This window comes from Cetorhinus maximus, unplaced genomic scaffold (assembly GCF_964194155.1).
Source record: "Cetorhinus maximus unplaced genomic scaffold, sCetMax3.hap1.1 HAP1_SCAFFOLD_1515, whole genome shotgun sequence".
Lineage (NCBI taxonomy): Eukaryota > Metazoa > Chordata > Chondrichthyes > Lamniformes > Cetorhinidae > Cetorhinus > Cetorhinus maximus.
The window spans coordinates 64,453-80,000 of record NW_027597456.1 but is presented as its reverse complement, the minus strand read 5'-3'; the positions used below and the strand labels follow the sequence as shown (position 1 = coordinate 80,000).

The 15,548-nt window shown below is 39.5% G+C and overlaps 1 protein-coding gene across 3 annotated transcripts in view; it reads left to right on the top strand.

Moving 5' to 3' along the window:
* The first annotated feature begins 2,538 nt into the window (after nucleotides 1-2,538).
* The window catches only part of uba3 (ubiquitin-like modifier activating enzyme 3), a 35,958-nt gene continuing 22,948 nt past the window's right edge, over nucleotides 2,539-15,548 (top strand). The window contains exons 1-7 of one of the 3 annotated variants that reach the window (XM_078536770.1): nucleotides 2,586-2,641; nucleotides 2,752-2,790; nucleotides 4,072-4,192; nucleotides 7,193-7,273; nucleotides 9,628-9,710; nucleotides 10,340-10,420; nucleotides 14,039-14,082. In XM_078536770.1, the coding sequence (XP_078392896.1) occupies nucleotides 2,622-2,641; nucleotides 2,752-2,790; nucleotides 4,072-4,192; nucleotides 7,193-7,273; nucleotides 9,628-9,710; nucleotides 10,340-10,420; nucleotides 14,039-14,082 (469 nt within the window). In that variant the 5' untranslated portion in view covers nucleotides 2,586-2,621. Of the gene's footprint in view, nucleotides 2,713-2,751; nucleotides 2,791-4,071; nucleotides 4,193-7,192; nucleotides 7,274-9,627; nucleotides 9,711-10,339; nucleotides 10,421-14,038; nucleotides 14,083-15,548 lie in introns of all 3 variants that reach the window. The other 2 variants (XM_078536771.1, XM_078536772.1) reach the window with 2 other exon arrangements.

The window sequence follows — 15,548 nt, the reverse complement described above, 5'->3', positions numbered from 1 at the left end:
GGGTGGGGAGGGGGGTGGGACGGGGGATGACGGGCTGGGGAGGGAGAAAGGCGGGGAAAGGGGAGAGCGGCTGGGGATGGGGAGAGAGGCAAGGAAAGACAACAGCCTGGGAGTGCATATTCACAAATCTTTGGAAGTGGCAGGGCAAGTTGATAAAGTGGCTAAGAAAACACATGTGATACTTGGCTTTATAAATAGGGACATTACATACAAAAACAAGGAAATCATACTAAACAAGGAAATCATACTAAACCTTTACAAATCACTGGTTTGACCTGAGCTGGAATATAATGCACAATACTCGGCTCCACACTTTAGGACATATTTCAAGGATACAGGGGAGTTTTACCAGGATGACACCAGAGTTGAGGGAGTTCAGTTATATGGAGAAATTGAAAAGCTGAGATTATTCTCCTTAGGGCAGAGAAGTTGTATCTTGTTTGATGTCTTGTGACTGGTGTGCACTGCAGGTCTTGCCAGCATTGTTAATATCACCCTGATTTAGTTGGAAATTTGTTTTTGATGGCATTCAATGTTTATTTTCTTAGTTTGATTAGATCATCCAATATTAGTCGTGCTCTATAAAGAGCACTTGTGATGTTTTTGTTTGCTGATCCTGGGGCAACCCAGTGTCAACTCTATTGGTCCAGTAAAACAAGGATAGCAGATGCATGGGAAAACCATCACCTGCAAGTTTTTTTTTGGGAAAATATACTTTATTCATAAAATATCTGAAAGAACATTACAAAACATTTCTAAATGGCCATTACAAAAAGTGCAATCATATTCAACTTTTACACATGGATCACAAGGTGCTTCAATACAATCAATGAATATTACAATCATTTCAATATGGTCATTACAGTCAGACAGTGCAATGGTATTGGAGTTATTGACATACATCATGTTGCACTCTGAGGTGCTTCAATACAATTATGATACATTTAGTATTCACTACATTTAGTATTCACTACATACAATCTTTGTGAGTTGTACAGCCCAAGGGGTCTATACAATTCCCAGCCCCTCGTGCACTATGGCAGAAAGGTCTTAGGCAGTGACCTTTCCCCATTGCGCCTTTGCGGCGGCTGCCCCAAGCTTTAGTGCGTCCCTCAGCACGTAGTCCTGGACCTTGGAATGTGCCAGACTGCAACACTCGGTCGGGGACAACTCTTTGCACTGGAAGACCAACAAATTTCGGGCAGACCAAAGAGCGTCTTTCACCGAGTTGATGATCCTCCAGCTGCAGTTGATGTTTGTCTCGGAGTGTGTCCTTGGGAACAGCCCGTAGAGCACAGAGTCCTGCGTCACAAAACTGCTCGGGATGAACCTCGACAAAACCACTGCATCTCTCTCCAGACTCTTTGCAAAGGCAAATTCCACCAGGAGGTGAACAACAGTCTCTTTCCCGCCACAACCACCTCGAGGGCAACGTGCAGAGGAGGTGAGACTCCTGGCATGTAGGAATGATCTGATGGGGAGGACCTTTCTCACCACCGGCCAAGCTACATCTTGGTGCTTGTTGGAAAGTTCTGACGATGGGGCACGATGACTTTGACAGTCTGCTCGGGGAACCATCTGACAGGATCCACCATCTCCTTTTCCCACAGGGCCTCTAGGACGTTACGTGCCGACCATTGCCTGATGGACTTGTGGTCAAAGGTGTTTCTCTGCATAAATTTTTCCACGAGGGACAGGTGGCATGGCACAGTCCAACTACTTGGAGCATTCCGCAGCAGCGTGGCCAGACCCATCCTTCGCAACACTAGGGACAGGTAGAACCTCAGCACATAGTGACACTTGGTGTTTGCGTACCGAGGGTCTACGCACAGCTTGATACAGCCGCATACAAAGGTAGCCATCAGGATGAGGGTGATGTTGGGCACGTTTTTTTTCCCTCTTCATCTAGAGGCTTGTACATTGCATCCCTGTGCACATGATCCATTTTCGACCTCCAGATAAAGTAAAAGATGGCTCGGGTGATTGCCATCGTGCAGGAGTGAGAAATGGTCCAGACCTGCGCCACGTACAGCAACACCAAGAGTGCCTCACACCTGATCACCAAGTTCTTACCCGCAATGGAGAGGGAGCGTCGCTCCCACATGCCCAGTTTTTGTTCCACCATAGCCACTCGTTCCTTCCAGTTTCTAACGCATGCCCTGGTCCCTCTGCCACCACCTGCAAGTTGCCCTCCAAGCCACTCACCATCCAGACTTGGAAATATATCACCGTTCCTTCACTGTCGCTGGGTCAAAATCCTGGAACTCCCTCCCTAACTGCACTGTGGGTGTACCCGCACCATCACATGGACCACAGCAGTTCAAGGTGGCAGCTCACCATCATCTTAAGGGCAGTTAGTGATGGACAATAAATGTGCGCCTTACAAGCAACAGCCACATCCCGTGAATGAATAAATTAAGATAAGATACGGGTCTGATTCCAGCACCCTAGAAGCCAATCTGGAGGTTGCCCAAAGGCAACTGGTGACGTCATGCAGAGGCGCCGGAGCGCGACCCGGTTGCTGGCCGCGCGGCATTATGGGATGCTCTGATTGGCCGGCCGGGGAGTAAGGTTCAAGCTTCCCGCCTGGTGACCGTGATGGAGTCTGGGAGAAGGAAAATATGGCGGATGTGGCGGAGCCGTGAGTATTTCTGCGTGAACTCCGGCCGCTCAGGCCTCTTTCACATTGACTTCTGCTTGTTCTTCTCTTGGGTGAGCACGTCTGAACCTTCTTTTATTCTCTCTTTTTAGGGAGAAGAAAAGAAGGAAAGTAGAAGAGCACACTGACAAGTTAGTGTTGAATGAATGTAGCGGCCTTGGTTTCTGCTTGTGCGAGGTCTGAGGCTGTGGGCTTGTTATAAAGCTGCAGCTCCGAGCAGCGGGATCAGTCCGGCCTAAACCTGCATCCTTATTCGTCCTAAACTCGGGAGCTAACTGCTTGGAGGAATATTAAAAAAGAGGAAATCTGGGGAATTGATGGATTGCCAAATGCACTTTCATGCAGAACGTACTTTTTGCAATAAATGTTAAAACATTAAATGGCGTTATTAAGCATTTATTCATTGGCTTGAATTGAATATCACATGAAACAAATTGTCAACTAAATTCCCAATTATGTTTGCACCATTTCTGTAGGAACAGTGATTGATGTGTATGTTTTAACTGGGATAAATCTGGATTTCCAAAGTTTTGCAACAACTCTCTAAAATTGTTGTGATTTAAATTTATTGTTATATTTACGTTTTAAAATAGTTTGTGTTGGTTGCTTTAAGCACCAGATAATTTCCTCTTCTATAATATGGAAGGACTGTATTTCTCTCCCCCCCACCCCCCGTATTTTTTTTTAAAAATATGTCCCATGTATTATTCCTGAAATGGGAAAGTAAGTAGGAGACTTCACAGCCCCCTTCTAATGGCACTGTGAAAATGGTTCATGGTAACAATCCTGTATGTTTTTATCTTTAAGACTTTGATTTAGTATTTCATCCTAAGGGATAAAGATTAGCACCTCAACTTTGTCCCGGCTCCTTTATGGTGTGTTGGACTCGTGACAATGCTTGGTTACTGACATTTTGTACCACTGTATTATCTGTAGAGTTATAATCAATTGTTTTTTTCTAATTTCCTTTCTTGCCCCTGCCCATTTTGCAGCACATCAGAACTATACTTGATTGGGAGGTTGGATAGGGAGAATTGCAAATTCAGTATAAAATTGACACTTTTGTTTTGGCTGGTGTCAGTGTTGCTTGTGAAATTTAATGATATTCCAAAAAAGGGCCAGTTTTCATTTAATTTTAGTCTTTGATGATATTGTTGAGATTGCTGAAAATTCCCCATCTGAGAGATGCTTCAATTGTGTATAATTTGACTGAGTTTTTAACTCTGGCATTCTAATTTAAGATTTTAAAAATGTAACTATTGGTGTTATTAGGTCTATCCGCCTCTTTTTTAAAAAATATATCTGCTGTTGAAAACACCTAAGACAACTAGTTCTTTTCATTTCATGTTTCTAATAATCATACTGTGTTGTGAAAACTAAATTTCTAGTTGAGTTTATTTTGTTCTGTGCAGAATGGCTGTTGATGGTGGGTATGGGGACACTGGAGACTGGGAAGGTCGCTGGAATCACGTGAGGAAGTTTCTTGAGCGTTCAGGACCATTCACGCACCCTGACTTTGAACCAAGCACTGAAGTGAGAAACATTAAATTATAAATCAAAGTTTAATGCTGGATTGCAGCAGTGTTTTTTTTTTGTTTTGCTTTGCTGAATGTTCTTATATGTCACAATGGGGACTAACAAAATCAGTGACTTATACGATAGCTGGATAAATTTGGAAAGCTACTTCTGACCTAAAACCTCAAGCTTATGTAACTGAAACACTCAATTTTTCTGTTTTTATTTATCGACTTGATTAACTCCACACAATAATTTAGATGAATTCCTGAAGTTTGCATCTTCTATTTGCTATATTTCCCACTTTTTGTGGCAGGATGTAAAATAGGTAGTTAGTCTGATTCAATCAAATTCCTGCCAATGGGTTATGTTTAAATTGCCCTCTTGTGACTGCACTCACTTTCTGTCTACAAAATCTTACTTTCTGTTACATTTTAGTCTACTACTTCCAATTATAAGTGTGAATGCATGAATTTATATTCAGGTGATTAGAATATGGAACTTGCTATCACATAAGAGTAGTTGAAATTAAATAGATGCAGTAAAGGGGAAACTAGATAAACATAAGGGAGAAAGCAATAGAAGGGTAGACTGAGGGTGAGGTGAACTGGGGTGGGCAGAGGCTCATGTGGAGCATAAACACTGACAGATCTGTTGAGCTTAATTGTCTCTTTCTGTCCTCTGAACACTGTGTAACTGTGAAACTGTCCATATAAACTTGTCTAGCTACAATTTGAACTTCACGCCAGTGGTAACATTGTAGTGGCTTGATTTTGTGCCTCCCAGCTCCTTCACCTCAGCCACAGAGAAATTGTAAGCTCCTCTACTTTGGGGATTCCCAAATCGTCACAAGTTTTGCTATTTAATTAGAAATTTGAATATACTGACTCAAGTATTATATAGAAGTAAAGTAGTGACTTTAAAATGAGTGCTTAAATTACAACTGCCTGCTCTGATCCTGTTATCAAGCGATCTTTAATCTCCAAGATAAAAGCAAAATACTGTGGATGCTGGAAATCTGAAATAAGAACAGAAAATGCTGATAAAACTCAGCAGGTCTGGCAGCATATATGGAGAGAGAAACAGAGTTAATGTTTTGAGTCCATATGACTCTTCAAAGCTGAAGAGTCTTTAATCTCTGTTTTAATTGTAGACTATACTTGGTCTTGACTTCCAGTGCATAATGGTATGGGAGATTGACTGATATGCCCGAAGGATCAATATTCTTTAATATAAATCAATTTATAATGCTGCAATCCAAAACATCCTGTAACCACACTATCCATTTTTCAATTTATAAGCAACCTCCTATACACGCTACCGCATTCCATTTGGTACTGTATGCCTTCACCTAGCAATGAGTTGTCTACATGGCAAATTATCTAAGGCCTTTTGAAAATCTACATCTACTATGTTTCCTCTATCAATAGACTGTGAAGCCTTTGTCAAAGCTGTTGGGAAGTGCACGAGTCATACAGACTCACTTATCCTCTTAAGTTTCCATCGTTGTGGAGAAGTAACTGTCAACCCCTAACTGTCAATTAACCACTATCCGTTCCTAAAATACTAAGATCATGCAATTTAGTCCCTGAATTATGCCGGATATGCCTTTGAATCCGCTGCAGATTGATGGGGTGAAGGTTTCTTCTGTTGGCTGTTGTAAATAAATAGGTTTGGCGAAATCATAACCTAGATCTCGGACAGAAATTCACAATGTGGAAAAATGCACGTTCTGACATTTGGTTTCCTATTTATTTGCATGGTAATGGAATTGTCCCCTTAATGTGCAGCATTGAATACTCTGCCAAAATTAGAGTTACAGCACACCAACAGAGCATCTAATCTATGTTATATATAACTAAATTTCAGGGTGCTAAAATGCTGTACAGGTTCTGTTCCCCACCATAAATCTTCATCCAGTAGAGAAAAACCATTCCAATTTGAAATCAGATATATAACTTTTCACTCAAATGATCCAAATTAAAGGTTAGCAGATACTTTCAGAATTTTCAGGAACTCAGCATGAATAGTGTACCAATTGTGAAAGCTTGCATGACCTCTCTTTTCCCACATACTGGTCCACCTTTAAATATAAAATCCCAACACATCCAGAAAAGTACTGTAAATTATTGTTCATCACTTGTATGTGTACACAAATGGGGACCGAGATTTCGAAAGAGGAGCTGCCCTTTAAAAGTTGATGGCCCAGATTTTGTGGGTGTACTGTTCATAGTCATTACCCCTTTGAGATTGAGTGAAACTTCAGGATCAAGTACAGATGAACACACAAATCCTGTCACTCCTTGCTCTGTCAAAGGCTATATTTTCTCTGCCCTCCAGTAACCAGTCAAAACAGTTGATTTGAGGAGAATTTCCCCTTTTTAATCATGAGTGACTGTTTTTCATGGTGATTTGAGTAATATCTATTACTGTACAATGGATCTGGCCCTGAAAAAATAATTTTATATTTATGGAGTATTGTTACTGTCCCCATAATGATTAATTACAAGATATTCAAAGAAAATTGAAAGTCTTTTTCATGATATTTTAGTTTCTGCCTTCACCTGACATCTATGACCAAACCTTCATTTTGCTGCGTGTAGAGTTTTTAAAAAGTGGTTTGATTTTAATGCTTTTTTTGGCTGCCCTTGAAAATTTTTTTATGTGATTGGCTGCTTAGATAGCTTAATGACATCACTGGAGCTGCACGCTGGAAATCCACGAAAGAATGTTACAATCCACTGAAAGGGATAAAGTTCACACTGCAGAGACTGTTAGATTTCTCAGCGAGGCTTTTTTTGATGTCAGCAGCAAGTGCCTTTGTTTCACCGCTGGCCGCAAAATCCATGTTGGTGTATATTTTGAAAACCGTTCCTACCAAACCTATAGCCTATTCTTTCTGTGGGTGTGTTGTTAAGTTGAGTCAAAACTTAGTTATCAAAAATCTGTTTAAAAGCCCTAATTCATTTTCTTGTTTTTTCTGTGATGTTGACTGAGCAATAGTATTTCTTTCTGCAGTCACTCCAGTTTCTTCTAGAGACCTGCAAAGTTTTAGTTATTGGAGCAGGAGGTTTAGGATGTGAACTCCTTAAAAATCTGGTAATGTATCTTTTTAACTTTGTTTCCTGATTATACAAAAAGTTTTGAAATTAAGTGGGGCTACAATTTGAATTCAGAATAACCCCATCACAAATACTCTGACCTAGTTTTGCGATGCAAGGGGTGGATTTATATACATCTGTCTTTATATCAATATTACATTGAGATTTCTTGCATCCAGTGCACACATCAGTTGCATATTTGTTACAAGTGGAAAATAATCTTTAAATGGCTTGTTATGGACCTGGGGCCTGAAATAAGTACATTCCAAACATCTGTTCAATTCTGACCTCACCTTGCGTTTACTCTAAAGCAATTGAGTTTGTGGCTTTAAAGGGATAAACCCCATTTAGCAACAGAATTATACATTTTGTGTCGACACTCATGTCCTCCAGTAACTACACAACCTCTGACTTGCCATATGACATTTCTATAAAACTTTGATCTGACACACGCATCACACTTCAAAATGTCAATTCTCCTAAAAGAGGCAATCATTTCATGCTGGTTTTCAATAATTTAGCCAAAAATTTGACCATACTTGCCAAACTGTAAACAGGTTTACAAACAGCATTTAGCATTTGGACTTGTAGCAGTTATGTACTGGTAAGGTAATAGACTTGGTTAACAAGGTGGTGAACTTAACTGAAGAATGAGCAGAGTTTTGCATTTGTTAAACTTTCAAGAATTCAAAAGTAGAGAAGCTGGATTAGTGCTTGGGAAATCAGATGATCTGCCAGTCACCACGCTGGCTGACTCTTGGAATATTTTGAGTTAATCCTTCAGGTCTGCATAGCAGAAACATCTGCTATGACCTGACCCAGGTGCCAGTGTTGCTTCCCTTTTTATTCACAGTATGTGGTCATTACTGAGAAGTTCAGCTTTATTGTCCAGCCATAATTGTCCTTGAGAAGGTGGTGGTGAGTTGCTGCCTTGAACCGCTGCAGTCCATGAGGTGAAGGTATTCCCAGAGTTCAAATTCCACACTTTTTACGATGATGAGGGAATGGTGATATATTTCCTAGTCAGGGTGATGTATGACTTGGAGGAGAACTTGAAGGTAGTGGTTGGTGTTCCCTTACCTGTGCTGCCCTTCACTTTCTAGGAGGTAGAGGTTGTGGGTTTGACTTTTGAAGTTTTGGCAAGTAGCAGCAATGGATACTGTAGATGGTAGACTGTGCACTGGTGGTGGCAGGAATTAATGTTTAAGGTGGTAGGTGACTAATCAAATGGGCTGTTTTGTCCAGGATGGTGTTGAGCTTCTTGCCTGGATTGTTGCACCTTCAACCACACGATTGGAGAGTATTTCATCACACTCCTGACTTGTGCCTTGTAGATGGTGGAAAGACTTGGAGGAGTCACTTGCCGCAGAATACCTAGCCTCTGACCTCTTGCATGCCTGTCCCCCAAACTAAAGAGAGCAACTACAACCTTTCTCCCTCCCTTCACCTTTTGACTTTTGAACCATGTGGCATTGTTTCATCCCGATTTAGTTCTCAGCCCTTGCTCAGCTCAATTTCTGCTTTGGTGTCAATCATCAGGTCATTCTATGCTCTGTCCCACTCATGCTTGAGACATTTGTTACAGCTAGCTCTCACTGTCTCAGAACCCACAACTGAAGATATGTTTTGCGTTTATAAAGGAATTTGAATCTCAGAAATGTCTTGATGCATCACACATTCAATCATTTTGAACTTCAGTTTCTACCAAGTAGGCAAAAACACAAACGTTTTGCACATTTTAAGGTTCCACAAACAGCAGTGAGATGAATGGCACATTAATTGTGTTTGAATTTGGTTGAGGGAATAATGGTGCCTGGAAAAATTGTAAGAAGGGTGATATTTTGTTACCTGTAAAAAATTCAAGAGGATCAGTTTCTTTATTTTTTTTAAAAATGTGTTCTGGAATTTCAATAAATAAACTTGAATTCTAGCAGCTATACAATAAAACATTTCAAGACCTGGAATGAGCAGTGACCTATGCAAGTCATGTTTTGTTGGATATATGTGAAAAAAGTCAGTGGGAGAAATATACTTTTAAATGTGAAGTATTTGTCCCAAAAAGTGTCCTTTAAACTGAGTTGGGCCTCGCATTATGTAACCTTGCTACTGAGGGCTACTCTGAGCTGCTCAGTGCAGATGTATTTTATTGATCTTTGCAAATGGGGCAGTCGGCTCCAACAGAAGTCAGACTGTGGTAGAGCATGAAGCAGTTCTTACTGATTTTTGTAATGCTGTCAATTAACCAACAGTGTATTTCCGAACCTTTTAGCATTTCAAATTGAACTTTGTATGTAGAAAGTACGTTCAGTAGTTCTGTTGTACGCTATCACTGACCTCATCTTCTTATCACAGGCTCTAATGGGCTTCAGACAAATTGATGTAATTGATATGGATACAATAGATGTTTCTAATCTGAACAGGCAATTCTTATTTAGGTAAGTAATTATATATGGTTGCATTGTAAATTTTGCTGTTACTGATTTTCTGAATTGAGTCCTCTGAATTGCGTCCTCTGAATTGCAATTTGTGTAGAAAATGCTTTTCAAGTCCACAGTTATAAAAAAAAAATTATTTTTTTAAGCCTGTATAATTACTAGTATAGAGGTACCATTGTTGACTTCATGCATTGAAATAGTTTTTTGTTCCAAGATGCATATTTGTGAGTGCAGCATTTTATATTTTAAATGGCTGATTACAAAAGCTTAATTTATAAAACGCCCATTTAAAATTTAAATGTTCTGCCTTATTTATTTCAAAGTGCCTCTCAGTTAAGTATTTGACACGTGCAAAAATTCTATATGCACTTGTTTTCTTCGTGGAGTAATTGGCCCGTACTGGGGAGTATATGATACCCAAAGCTGGGTGGATGTAGCTGAAAGCTGACTGCTTTTGTATTGAAATTCTTGATTAATCTGTATGTGCTAATCCTTTTACAATAGTGGAATTTTTAAGTTGCCTTCTTGCCTCAGCCGTGTATCCAGTGTAGCTTGATTAATGGGTGTTTAATGATTTTGTATTAGGAAAATGTTACTTTCAATGTTCTTATTAACACTTTTTTAAACAGACCAAAAGATGTAGGAAGGCCAAAAGCTGAAGTAGCTGCTGAGTTCATTAACAGTCGAATTCCTGGTTGCAATGTGGTTCCGTATCCTTTGTTTAGAAAATAATTTGACTGTTGGCAATAAGATGAAATTGATCTGAAAATGGGGTTGACCTTCAACAGGGTGGCTATAAACTAAAACTGCTTTATGGAATGCTTATCAAAAGAGTTAGATACTAGATTTTTAAAATCTTATTCTAAATTATGTTGTTTTTCCCCCGAGTTATGTTGGAGGGAGATATTTGAACAAGACAATTTCACGCGTGTAATATAATGTGATTTGCTATTGCTGTATCAGTAGTTTCTTTGGGTTATTGTTTTTATTTTTCTTTTGTTACAGCTGTTTCTATGTGTCCCTTTTCAATTTGTTCCTCCTCTCCATTATAATCTGTGCGTATGAGTCTATATATACACATTATTCAAGATTGCTTGGTCAGAGAAGGAGCTCTTCTAAAGCTATTTCTGCTTTGGGTATAGTGTTGTACTTTTGTTGTAGTGTTGACTAATTAAGATCTTGTGTTCTACCATAACATTGCGAGTTACAGCTGGAAAGATTAATATAGCATGAGTGCAAAATGACTACTAGCCTGATTCACATAATTTCCCCTTCCTATTTATCTTTGATATACATAATCATTATACAGCAGAGCATAATATTCCCTTAGCTAATGTTTAATTTGCCTTTTAACTATCATCTGCAATTACTGAGTTCTGGGTGTCTTTGTGACAAAGGAAGTTGTAAAAGGAAGCGGTGATGTAAACTTCGTTCAAGATACCAATCAACCTGCTTAAACATCTTATTTGCAAGAACTCAATCCTCTGCATCTTGCTACTGCACCCAAAAGCTGCAGTTCTTTAAATTAAATTCATAAAGACCAATGGGCTTTTTGTAAATGAGGAATTTGCAATCCTCTTTCTGGCAGTATTAAATCCTTGGATCAAATCTCATCTGCAAAGAGTAATGAAAACAAAAGTACCCAACCATAGGGAGCTGCACTGTGATTTTATTGGCCCAGATTTTGCTGCAAGTGGAGAAAGAACAGCTTTTGCCATGCACCTCAAAGTTGCCCAGAGTCTATTTGTAGGCTTGTCAGCAGAGATTTCTGTTAATCGGGTGTCTGATCCAATGTGGTGTCGTCTACAGGGAATCTATGGCTTCTGTGAGCAGCAGGGAAGCTCTTCAATCAGTCAGATTGAAGAATCCCCACTGAACTATGCAGACTACAAAGTAGAAAGCAAAAAAAACAAGAAATATAACTTATTGTACAGGAAGCATAATAAAGATTGGAACTTTACAAAGGCATAGATTTTGCAGTAGTAATGACAACGAAATTGTCAGCCTTCGCCATCATTACTCCTCTGAAATTAACAGCAACTTCTGGAGTCTACATATCACTGAATCTTAATGGCACAAGAGGCGGCCATTTGGCCCATCGTGTCTGCACCAACTCTCCAATGAGCATTATGACCTAGTGCCATTACCCTGGTGCACAGTTAAACACACAAATCCAGAAGTTGCTGTCAGTGATTCTGTGCTTCTCCATAGGGTGCTATGTTGAAGTGCCTGCAATCAGTTAGAATTCACTGAACTGTTGAGAACGTTCCCTTTTATGCTGTTAGTCGCACTGTAAAAATGTTTTAAAAAGTTGCACCTTGTTGAGTAATATGTAACTGGGTTTTTAACAGCATAATTAAATGTATAAACAATCACTGTGGGGAGAACCCCTATATTTGTGGAATGCCTAATTTCTCCATTATAATTAATTCCATATTTTTAATTTTGTTTTTAAGTTTGATATTTCAGCTTCTACTTTAATCCAATTTTGCTTTCCGTAAAATTAAATTAAAATGAGATGGATAATCAGTATGTTTTACTCCCTCATTTGCTAACAACAGATATTTCAGTGATTTCAGACCACTGCATTTCCCAATATATATTAATGACCTAGACCAAAGAGTGTCTTTGACCGAGTCGATGGTCCACCAGCTGCTGTTGACATTTATCTCAGTTTGCATCCCTGGGAACAGCCCATAGGCACAGAGTCCTGTGTTACAGAGCTGCTTGGGCTGAACCTTGACAAAAACCAGTACGTTTCTTTCCAGGCCTGCTTTGCAAAAGCACATCCTAGAAGGCGGTGGGCACTGGTCTCTTCCCCACTGCAACCGCTCAAGGGTTGCGTGCAGAAGTGATGAGACTGTGATCGTGCAGGAAGGATCTGATGGAGATGGCCCTTCTCTCCACCAGCAAAGCTGCATCTTTGTGCTTGTTTGAAAGTTCTGGCAATGAGGCACTCTACCAAATGACTTTGATGGTCTGCTCAGGAAACCATTCAACATAATTCACCATCTCCTTTTTCTGCAGGGCCTCGAGGACATTGTGTGGATCACTGCCTGATGGATGTATGTTCAAAGGTGTTTTTATGCACTAACTTTTCCTTGAGGGATAGGTAGTACAGCACGGTCCCACTGAATGGACTGTTCCCCAGCAACGTGGCCAGACCCATCCTTCAATGCCAGGGACAACAGATAGAAGTTATTATGTAGTGACACTTAATGTTTGCATATCGAAAATCTGTTTACAGCTTGATACAGATACACACAACGGTGGCCATCAGGATGAAGATGATGTTTGTTCAATATTTAAATCCAGTACAGATTTTAGTATCCAACTTTTTGGTATTGATTTGGATTTCATGGGCCAACACAGCTGTCAAGCCACGCAGGTACAACCATGACTTTGGGAAGCCTGCTTCCTTCAAAAACCTTGCATAAACCAGACGTAAGGCTTTCTAAACACCTGTGAACTGATTTCACCTATATTTTGCTCTGTATTTCAACAGTTGATGGCTTCTTGGTTTGTTTGCTTTTGTATAATTATTATAAACTTGGTTTTAGTCTGAACTTAGTGAACTGGCTACGGTATTTCCTGCTTTTGCATAGATGGAAAATGGTGGGCATCCCAAGTAACCTGTACTGTATTATACAGCCATGGCTCAGTGAATATAACTCTCACCTCTGAATCAGAATGTTATGCGTTCATATTCTAAATCTAAGGCTTGTGCAGAAAACTAGCATGACACTGTGGTACAGTACTGAGGGAGTGCTCCAGAGCTGATGTATTTCAAATGATGTATTAAACTTCATTTGCCTTTAGAATGGATGGGAAAAAAATCCTATGGCACTGATTTGTTGAAGAGTAATTAAGTTCACCAAGGAATCTTGGTCAATTTTTATCCCTCAGCCATTATCACCAAAATAAATTATCTGGCCATTTGTTTCAATGGTGTCTGAAACCTTGCTGCGTTTAAATTGGCTGCTACATTTCCTACATTAAAGCACTTAATTAGCTGTAAATTGCTTTGGGATGTGCTGAGGTTATGAAAAACCTACAGTAATAAAAATACAAATTGGTTCTTTTTACAGTAATAAGGGTAATTGTTTGACACATGGCATGCTGTCATGCTCATGGTATGCATAATGCTTGTACGCAGTTGGAGTAAGCCTGAATTGTAATATTGTGTTCTGTGATGTACTTTTATTGTCAAGGATACTTGTCTAAGATGTTCCAGTTCTTACAACCAAAACAACAAGAATATATGTAGTTAGGAAGGTAGTAGAGCCAGTGATATAATGAATTGAAATCATCCTTAACTTAACTCTCAGACATTTTAAAAAGATACAGGATTTCAGTGAATCCTTTTACAGACGTAAGTAATGACTCATGCTGAAATCCAGCTATTTCTCTGTATTGATAGTAATTTTACTATTTACTAACAAAGCTGCAATCGCTACAGGTTCCAACCCTATGAAAGTTAGTGATCAAAAATCAGACTTCTAGCCTTTGGCATAGATGCATTCTCTCTGATATAAGTATTTTAAGAAAGGCTGTGTTTAGAATTTGTTTGATCAAAGTGCACTGCTTATTATAGTGAGCTCAATAGATCTAAGATATAGTTCATGAGCTTTAGTATTCTGAGATAATCAACTCTTTACAAAACGCTATTCAGGAATGTACTTGCTGAAGGTCTAATCTTTAATAAAGTAATTCATGGCCTGTTGTGGTTTTTAAAATACTTTGACTTTGCTACCTTCTCAAAGTGTGATGACCGAAAATATTTTTTCCTTTCATGTTGATGAATTTCTCCTGACTACCTACCGGGGTATTATTTCATATAAGTTGGTGACCCTCAGCTGTAACACCCAATTGACCATTCTTCATTTTTGTGTCTCGACCATGGAGGCTATTTGACTGTGGGGATGGGCATCATAGCCAAATTGATCCTGTACTTACCAATGTTCACATATGGACACATTCCAACAGGGATTAGAGCAGGAACCTGGAGCACCTAGGCCATTTGGAGGACCCTTACCATCTCCAAGCTGAATAAGACAGCTGAATAAGTTAACTAACAGACCATAATTGAATCTGTGGCTTTTCTGAACTGAGAGTCGGCTCACTGTTATAACCAGTTATTCCATCAAGGGAACTGTCCTCAAGCAATTTTACTCTTAGCGTTGTTATGATCTCAGTGGAGAACAGTTAACTTTTTTTGGATATTCAAAAACCCAGATGTTTACTAAAAGAATGAACCACAAGGTTTACAGTTTAAAACAAAAGAATTTTACTACACAAAAATCAAAGAACATGAATACTAATGCACTGTATCTTGGTCAATTACATTAAAGATATTAAAAATACAATGAACACATATCTAAACTGCTCTTCTTAACTCCTTCCCCTTCACACATTCCCCACCCCACCACATGAGCTCAAGTCAGATACCTATCAGAAATTGGAAGATTAGCCACTTACTCTCAATACGGTTTCAAAGATTGTTATAAGCTCAGTACTTTCTTGGGCCTTCCAGCAAGGTTGTCCCTTCAAATCTCCTCCAACAGTCCCAGAGTTATAGACTCCCCATTCAACAGGTGTAGCCACCTCGGATTAGATCTCTCTGGTTCTAATGTTCTTTAACTCTGGAGTCTTGCATCTAGAACTCTCTCCCAGCTTGGCTATTTCTAGAAGTCCAACTCACTGTTGTTAGAGTCCTTCAGTTAACAAGAATTTTATTTTATTTTTTTAGCCAGCACACAGAATTTCAATTGAACCCTGTTTGAAAGAAATGTTCCTTGCATCCAGCTTGTTCTAAAACCAACTTGCTTGATCACAGCA